At 42.4% G+C, this 9408-nt stretch overlaps 2 protein-coding genes across 2 annotated transcripts; one reads left to right on the top strand and one right to left on the bottom strand.

Annotated features, from left to right (window-relative positions):
• Nucleotides 1-4639: 4639 nt before the first annotated feature.
• egr2a (early growth response 2a) lies at nt 4640-5444 on the top strand. Its single transcript, XM_058064194.1, has one exon. It carries the CDS (start codon nt 4640-4642, stop codon nt 5387-5389), a length of 750 nt encoding a protein of 249 aa, XP_057920177.1. The 3' UTR covers nt 5390-5444.
• Nucleotides 5445-7342: 1898 nt separating this feature from the next.
• adob (2-aminoethanethiol (cysteamine) dioxygenase b) lies at nt 7343-9272 on the bottom strand. The gene has a single exon (XM_058064859.1). It carries the CDS (start codon nt 8578-8580, stop codon nt 7864-7866), a length of 717 nt encoding a protein of 238 aa, XP_057920842.1. The 5' UTR covers nt 8581-9272; the 3' UTR covers nt 7343-7863.
• Nucleotides 9273-9408: the final 136 nt, after the last annotated feature.

Raw genomic sequence — 9408 nt, 5'->3', positions numbered from 1 at the left:
CATTTCCATTGAAAATGAATGAATTATTTTGACGAGTTCTACATTTCTCCACCCATCCATCAAGGACCTCCAGAACAGGCTACCTATCCATTTTCCATTAGGCCGGCAACTAATTATTATTTTCTTAGTCCATTAATGGAATAATGGTCAGGCCAGTAATGGTCAGATCAATACCAAGCAAACACAAACAAAATATTCAAAAATACCCAACAAAGTCAAACAAAAATATGTATTTTTCCTAAAAGACAAATAATAATAGCTCTGCTTTCGTAGATGACAACAGAAATGAGAAAATACTTGCATTTGTATTTTTTTTTAAATAATAACGCCATAATAAACAATGACTCAAATACCAAATTGTCAACTGAAGAATCGATTAATTCATTGATTAATTGTTGCAGTTCTATTTTCCACATTCCAGGAATTGCCACTATTCCTGTAATTGTATTTGATCTCTAAAATTCTTCCCACATTTCTCAACCAATTCCAACATGAAAACATTCACCTCATTCAGTACATTTGGAATAACAAATGTTCCACATCCACATCCATACATCACATTATTCCCCAAATTCCACATTTCTATAAGAAGAATTCGTACTACTTCCACATTTCCCAACCCATTCAAAGCACTCCAATGTCAGAACCTTGATCTATTTCCCATATCCACCAAATTCCCATTCCCATTTTCATAAATTACGAATTTTTGCAGCGGCACAGTGGACGAGTGGTTAGCGCGCAGACCTCACAGCTAGGAGACCAGGGTTCAATTCCACCCTCGGCCATCTCTGTGTGGAGTTTGCATGTTCTCCCTGTGCATGCGTGGGTTTTCTCCAGGTACTCCGGTTTCCTCCCACATTCCAAAAACATGCTAGGTTAATTAGCCACTCCAAATTGTCCATAGGTATGAATGTGAGTGTGAATGGTTGTTTGTCTATATGTGCCCTGTGATTGGCTGGCCACCAGTCCAGGGTGTACCCCGCCTCTCGCCCCAAGACAGCTGGGATAGGCTCCAGCACCCCCCGCGACCCTTGTGAGGAAAAAGCGGTAGAAAATGAATGAACACATTTCTCAACTGATTCCAACCATTCCGTTCATTCAGGACATTCATTTTCAACCTTCCAAAAATCGATGGTTTTCCTCATATTCACGCATTCCAACGTCAAAACATTTGGCTCATGCAAGACATTCAAGCTATCTATTTTTCCTTCCAAAAACTCTGTTTCCGGTTTCCGCATTTCCATAAAACATTCCTTCTGATCTCAAGAATTGATACAACTTCCCGTTTTTCTCAACCCATTCCAACATGAAAACATTCACCCATCTACGATGCCATGTATCCAAACTAGTGTTGTGGGTCATCTCATTCAGTATAATCGGAATAATAAATGTTCCACATCCAAAAAATGCACCCAAATTTCGACATTTCCATGAAAATAATTTATATAATTTTCGCATTTCCCAACCCATTCAAATCATTCCAACATCAAAACCTCCAGCATTTATTTACCATAATTCCCCATTTTTCCAGAGATTCCCTGTGATCTTGTAAATCTTTACTAATTCCACATTTTTCAGCACAATCCAATGTCAAAACCTTAAGCTGATTCAGAACATTCATTTTCTCCAGTTTTCCCGGAATTCCACATTTTACAGGCCCCAAAATTCCCATTGAAAATGAATGCCATTTTCAGACATTAATTTTCTACCTTCCAAAAATTCCCGTTTCCATAAAACATTCCTTTTGAGCTGGGGAATTTGTAAAACTTCCTTCTTTTCTCAACCCATTTCAACATGAAAACATTCCTCTCATTCAGTACATTTGGAATTACATCTCCAAAATTCATACTTTTCATAAAATTCCACATTTCCATAAGAGGAATTCTTACAACTTCCAGTCAAAGCATTCCAATATCAATATCTCAAGCGCTCTCGTCCACACCCACAAAAAACTCCCACTTTTCCAGAAATTCCCCATTTACCCAACACAAATTTACTTTGATCTGAAGAATTCCTACTACTTCCACATCCCTCAACCCATTCCAATGTCAAAACATTCCACTCATTCAGGAATTTCATTTTTAACCTTCCAAAAATTCCCGTTTTCATAAAACATTCCTTTTGAGCTGGAGAATTTTTAAAACTTCATTCCTTTCTCAACCCATTTCAACATGAAAACATTCCTCTCATTCAGTACATTCGGAATTACATCTCCAAAATTCATACTTTTCATAAAATTCCACATTTCCATAAGAGGAATTCTTACAACTTCCACATTTCCCAACCCAGTCAAAGCATTCCAACATCAAAACCTCCAGCATTTATTTACCATAATTCCTCATTTTTCCAGAGATTCCTTGAGATCTTGTAAATCTCTACTAATTCCAAATTTCTCAACACAATCCAATGTCAAAACCTTATGCTGATTCAGAACATTCATTTTCTCCAGTTTTCCCGGAATTCCACATTTTACAGGCCCCAAAATTCCCATTGAAATGAATGCCATTTTCAGACATTAATTTTCAACCTTCCAAAAATTCCCGTTTCCATAAAACATTCCTTTTGAGCTGGGGAATTTGTAAAACTTCCTTCTTTTCTCAACCCATTTCAACATGAAAACATTCCTCTCATTCAGTACATTTGGAATTACATCTCCAAAATTCATACTTTTCATAAAATTCCACATTTCCATAAGAGGAATTCTTACAACTTCCAGTCAAAGCATTCCAATATCAAAATCTCAAGCGCTCTCTTCCACGCCCACAAAAAACTCCCACTTTTCCAGAAATTCCCCATTTACCCAACACAAATTTACTGTGATCTGAAAAATTCCTAGTATTTCCACATCCCTCAACCCATTCCAATGTCAAAACATTCCACTCATTCAGGACATTCATTTTTAACCTTCCAAAAATTGGTGTTTTCATTGAGTTCCATGTTTTACGCCCGCAAAATTCCCATGAAATTAATAATTTGTTTTTCTGGCATCTCCCAAAGCAATCCGATGTCAAAACATTTGGCTTAGTCAAGACATTCCGACTATCTATTGACATTGGAGCGGCCAAAATTTTCACCTTTCCCAGTTTTAAGATTAAGATTAAGATTAAGATATGCCTTTATTCGTCCCTCAGTGGGGAAATTTGTATTGCACAGCAGCAAGAGTACAGAATCAGTTAAGCAGTACAAAATACACAATATAGAAAAATAAACAATATAACGACTCAAGTATTAACAAAAATCAACAGTTTTTCCCAGAGTTATATACAATACAGTATGTAGATAATATGAGACGAGATGATATATATGACCAGTCTATACACTGAGATCTTGCTAGTGAGTTAATATGAGGCATTATAGAAATACTTCACATAGAACTTAATATATTGCATTTAGAGCCTTAATATTGCACATGGAGGTTGATCAGATATTGCACAGTGAATGGGGTCTGGAGTAACTATACTGAATGTAAAAAGCAAAGTATTACACAGATGTACATAGCAGTGTAGAAGTCTATTGGGAGCAGTGCTGGTTGTACAGCCTGACAGCTGCAGGAAGAAAAGACCTGCGATATCGCTCCTTCACACACTTGGGGTGAAGCAGTCTATCGCTGAAGGAGCTTTTTTCCAGCATCAAAACATTCAGGCTTATGGAGCTTCATTGCTTCAGCGTTCACACACTTTCACACACACATATATATATATATATATATATATATATATATATATATGATTTGATTCGTGTTGCCGACACGTCTTGACCATCCACCACGCTGCGGTCCTCACGTAGCGGCCATTTTGCTTTGGTGCAAACGTGGACTTGCTTGAAACACAACAAATAGGAAGCTTTTGCAGACCGGAGCAGCTTGAGCGGTGGTTGCGTTTGGGAGACAAAGATCCACATTAACAAAAACCACCAATGACACATGATTAATCGGCGTGGTGCGGTTCGCCGAGCCGCCGGACCTCCAGCCATCAAACACAAAACCAACCCCCCACCCCAGAGCCTCAGCGGCCCCGGAGGAGCGTGGGCGAAGGGTGGAAGCGGGGGGCATCGTCCCCATGGTGCTCTGTGTATGTGTGTGTGTGCATGTATGTGTGGGAGGCTTTGAGCTTAAAAAAAAAAAACGTGTGTGTGTGTGTGTGTGTGTGTGTGTGTGTGTGTGCGTATGGAGCAAACCCCCATCTGGCAGCGGGTGGGCGGCTCGCCACACAGCGACAATACACGGCAACATTTTTGGAAGTGTGGGCGTTCAAAAGGTCCGAGAGCTGGCTGTCATCTGCATATGTGTGAGAAGGCCTGCAGACTGAAACTGGCTCTCGAACGGAGCCCTGAGGAACTCCTTGCCCCTGCTCGGAGAACAGCTGCGGTCTTTTTTGGCATCTTGTAGGACGTCACTTTGTTGTCATGGCAACGTCGTGTTTCAGCTGATGACTTGGGGATGCCTGCGGTCTTACAAAATCATCAATCATCATCTCATGGACGGGAGTAGATCATGTGATCAATATGACACCATATTTGGTCAATGACGTCAGGGATTGCCTAAAATGAGTGATTGACAGGTGTCTTCCTTGTCACGCGCGCAGGTGAGCTGGAGCATCCGGTCGACGCCAGCGGAGGACTACAGCAGCCCACCTGCGTCATGGCGCACGGCCCGCCTGACGTCGGCCACATGTACGCGCACCTCCACCCCGCCCCCTCCTACTCGTGCAGCGCGGACGTAGTATACCAGGACCCGTCCGCCGGGGGCTACCTGGCCACGCCCACCTGCGCCGTGTCCTACCACGCCCCGCCCTCATATAACTCCGCACACAAGTCCAGCGCGGACGCGGCGCTGCACCCTGTCCCGCCGGAGTACGCCGGCTTGTACCCGCAGTGCCAACGGGACATCCAGGCGGTCTTCCCGGACCGGAAGTCTGTGCCATATACGCTGGCGCCCCCGCTCACGCCGCTCAACACCATCAGAAATTTCACACTGGGCGCACCTTCCACGGCCGCCGAAGGCCCGCTCGCCGCCGCTTTCCCGGCGCACCAAAACCTCCCTCTTAGGCCCATCCTGCGGCCCAGGAAGTACCCGAGCCGGCCCAGTAAGACGCCCGTGCACCAGCGGCCGTACGCGTGCCCGGCGGAGAGCTGCGACCGCCGCTTCTCCCGGTCGGATGAGCTGAGCCGACATCTCCGCATCCACACGGGCCTCAAACCCTTCCAGTGCCGCGTGTGCCTGCGCGCCTTCAGCCGCAGCGATCACCTGACCACGCACGTGCGCACGCACACCGGCGAGAAGCCGTTTTCCTGCGACACCTGCGGCAGGAGGTTCGCCCGCAGCGACGAGAGGCGGAGACACGTCAAGATCCACCTGAGACACAAGGACAAGAAAGACCCCGCCCCTTGATGACATCATCACCGAGCCTCACCTATTCGCCTCAGGGAGTCCAAAATGCGCACACACATTTTTCCCGCTTTTTTTTTTTACTTCTGGAGAAAGAGGAGGAGTCAAACAGTGACATCACTGGGGGGCGGAGCAAATGACATTTTTTTACATGACTCAGGATGATCAATGAAAATACTGAGAATATTCTTGAAAATATTATGTTTGTGTAGAACATGTGACGTCACAACAATGTTATAGATAAATAATAATAATAATAAAATGTTCAATAATCCTAAAGTTGGCTGTCATGTCATCAAGACCATAAAGGGTGCGATGGATTGGCGCTTTCTCTTCCTGATTTGGAACATTTGCAATTAAAATAGGTGTTGTGACACGCCCATCAATTGCTGCTCTCTCTTTCTCTCTTTAATTACAAACGTTTACCAGCGCCAGAGCCAGCTAACAAGCTAAACAGTGGCAGAGTGTCATGTTTGCTCATCCGGAAAAACACTCCCCTCTAGTGTTTCAGCAGAGAACTGCATGGCATGCGCATGTTCTAAAAGCAAGAAAACAAATGTGAAGTTTGGTATATATTTAGAAAAAAAAGTCGGAATCCAACAAAACAAACTCATAATATTACAAAAATAACTCAAGTAACTTAAATGTAATATTAGGAAAAACAAAGTTTGTTTTGGGAAAAATTAAAGTTGTGGAAAAACAGGAAAGTCAAAATATTATAGGACTGACAACATAATTATGGGAATGAAATTTACACTAAAGTTGAAATAGCTGATTAAAAATCGCTGAAACTTTTGTATAGAATTAAAGGCAAAAAGTAAGACAAAAACAGCTTCAATCTAACAAGAAAAAGTCACAATATTACAAAAATAATGTAATATTACGGATGAAAACAAATGTCATTTTAGTGAAATGTAAAGTCAAAATATTATGGGAATAAAGTTGAAATACTTTGCAAAAAAACAGCATATATTGAAAAAAAAAATTGCATTACTTTTACAAGAGTAAAGCCAAAATATGACGGGGGAAAAAAGTCGTAATTTCTGGAGATTTTTTTTTAGGAGAAATAAATTAAGTCATTTTCATTAAAGATTAGGTTACGAAAAAAAAAGTTATATTAGGAAAATAAAGTCAATATATTATTGGAATAAAGTAATAACTGGGAGAAGAAAATTTACAAAAAAACAAAGAGAGCAAAGGAAAAAACAGCAGGAATTTCACAAGCATAAAGTTCAGATATTAAGAGATGTCGGATTCTAATGAGAAAAATGCTTTTAGTGAAGTTAAAACATGAAAGAAAAAAAATGTTTTAAAAAACAATAAATATGGAATTTTTCAGGAAAATATGTGATGAGAATAAAGTCAAAATATTATGGGAATAAAGTCAAATGTACAAGAAAAACGAAGCAATGTTGAAATAGTTGGAGATGAAAAAACAGCAATCATTTTATGAGAATAAAGCCAAAATATTAAGAGAAAAAACAAGACAAAAGGCACAATTTTTAGAGAAAAAACTAGTAATATAATGAGGAAAAATAACTTTTGTAAAGTTGAAACATGAGGAAAAAAAACATGTTTTTAAAAGTTGCAATATTAGGAAAATAAAGTTTGCATTTTTAGGAAAGTTAGGTTGTGGAAAAAGTTATGTTACAAGAATAAAGTCAAAATATTATGGGAATAAAGTCATAATTACCAGAAGACAATTTAGCAGAAATGGGGAAAAAAATGGATGCACTTTCACAAGAATAAAGACAGAATATGAAGAGAAAAAAATGTCTGATTCATATTAATGAGAATAAACAAGGAAAAATTATTTCCATAAAGTTGAAACATGAAAGTTGTCACATGAATAAATTTAAAATCGGGTACTAAAAGTCAAAAATATTGGATTTTTAAAAGTCATATTATGAGGAAAGTAGCGAAAAAAAAGTTGTCTTTTTTGGAAAATCAGGCAGAACAAAACGTTATATTATGGGAATATGTCATAATAGAAGAAAATTGACATCACTTAAGATTTTTTTTTAATATTTGGAAATTTTATTTAACAAAAAACGGACTCCTGAGAAGGATCAACCTACTCATCATGCTAACTTACTGTCCCACTAAAAGTACACCAACTCCATCTTTCTTTCATTGTTGTTTATTTGCATCACGTTGTCCTCCAGCTTACGTACAAACTCTTCCTTCTTTTTCGTGCTGAAATGTGTCAACGTTGTCACAGTTGAGTCAAGCTTTAGAGCTAAAAATGCTAATTGGACCACAGGCACCATATTGCCATCCTGCTGCCGTCATCTACCTTGCGTCATGAAATACTAGTTACCATGTTAGCACCAAGCTAACCTTGATGGAAGATGACAGCAAATCATATCAGTCTCTTCCAGCAGTCTGCACATGTCAATCATGTTTAAGAAGACAACAAACGGGTCACCAAAAAAGCTGGGTTTAACCCTCGGTGATGTCACACACCCCACCCGGGGTCAGAGGCGTACCTCAGGGCCCGGGTAGGGCTCCGTACCGCACCAGAAGCTCAGGGGCTGTGAGACCTCCATGAGCCACACCTCCCTGCTCTCCTGGTCTCTCAGCTCCGTCTCCATTACCCGGTAGTAGTGACAGTCCCTGCCGTCATCCGGGTCATAAGGCGGGGCCAGGATGTCCAAGAATGCCGCGGGGCCGTCCACGGCGTCGATCTGGTGCAGGTTATCCCGGTCAGGAGCCAGCAGGCACGGCTCGCTGTCCTCCGTGTACTCGCCTATGGAGCGCAGCAGGCAGCGCCGGAGAGCGCCCACCTGCGGCGGGGAGGGCGGGGCGCCGGGCGGCCGCTCCAGCCTGTCGATGCAGCTGATCCGAAGCTTGCCGTACATGACTTTGAGGAGGCCGTGCATGCCCGGGTGGTCGTGCAGGGGGATGCAGGCTCCGCTCTTGAGCAGGAACACCCCCATGCTGAATTGCTCCGTCTCGCATATGTGCATGTACGTGACCGGGGGCGCGCTGCGGAGAGGGGGCGCGGCGGGCGGGACGAGCTTCAGGTCACCCGCTCGCACTTCGCTCATGAGACCGTGCAGCTTGCTGTGGTTCTCCGTGAAACACTTCACGGCGTCCTCGCAGAGACGAGGCGTGTTTCGAAAGGTAACGAGGGCCTGTCGTGCGATCCTTTGCACAATGGAGCTCGTCATGGCGTCCTCTCTGGGCTTCATAGCGACGCTGCGGCTAGCTTTAGCTAGCACCCAAGATCGTGTGTTTAAGCGAGGAGCCCCACTCTGGCGTCCTGACGCCGCGTGTATCACTCAGTGAAAATGTAGTAAATAAAAACGTGACTGAATTTCGTTAAGGTTTAAAACAAGTTTAGAAACGTATACGTGAGTGTACTTTTTTCAAAAGTACACATCGTGAGCGTCTACGCTCCAGATAGTCAAAAGAAATCAGCGTGAGACGTCTGTCTTGCTTACGACCTCAGCGGCTTCCGCTTATCACGTGACCCCGCGTTGGTTTAAAGGAACACAACTCGAAGTTATCAGCAGGCTTAAAACACGAGCGGAAGTGACGTTGTGTGACTCACACGCCGAGAATATTGTACATACGGTACTCTTGTTTAAAAGGCGTCGATACAGTTAGCTAGCCGAATGAATACCACGCTTCTTTTTTTTAAATGTTACAACTTGTAGGGTAAGCACGCTTTGGTTTGGCTTTGCGCGACTTATAAACCGAAAAACTACCAATGTGTGTGAGATAAAATATACTATATTGTAACACTCTACGCTCACCAGAACAGATAGGCGGAACAACCGCCATTTTATTTTATAAAGACCCAAAAAACAACGATTCCTAACAAGGGCCGTTTCTTCTCCCACTTCCTGTCCGTCACCCCTTTTCCTTCCCAACCCCGGAACAAATCTCTCCATGGCAACACATGCGCAAATACAACACATAACATGTAATACCCCTAAGAACTACTGTAGCGGTTGTAACCTACGATGTCGTTTCTTCTCCCACTTCCTGTCCGTCAACCCCTTTTCTTCCCAACC

Source organism: Doryrhamphus excisus, chromosome 2 (genome assembly GCF_030265055.1).
Source record: "Doryrhamphus excisus isolate RoL2022-K1 chromosome 2, RoL_Dexc_1.0, whole genome shotgun sequence".
Lineage (NCBI taxonomy): Eukaryota > Metazoa > Chordata > Actinopteri > Syngnathiformes > Syngnathidae > Doryrhamphus > Doryrhamphus excisus.
Note: the sequence above shows the minus strand (reverse complement) of the source record. Positions and strands in the feature narration are given on the sequence as shown.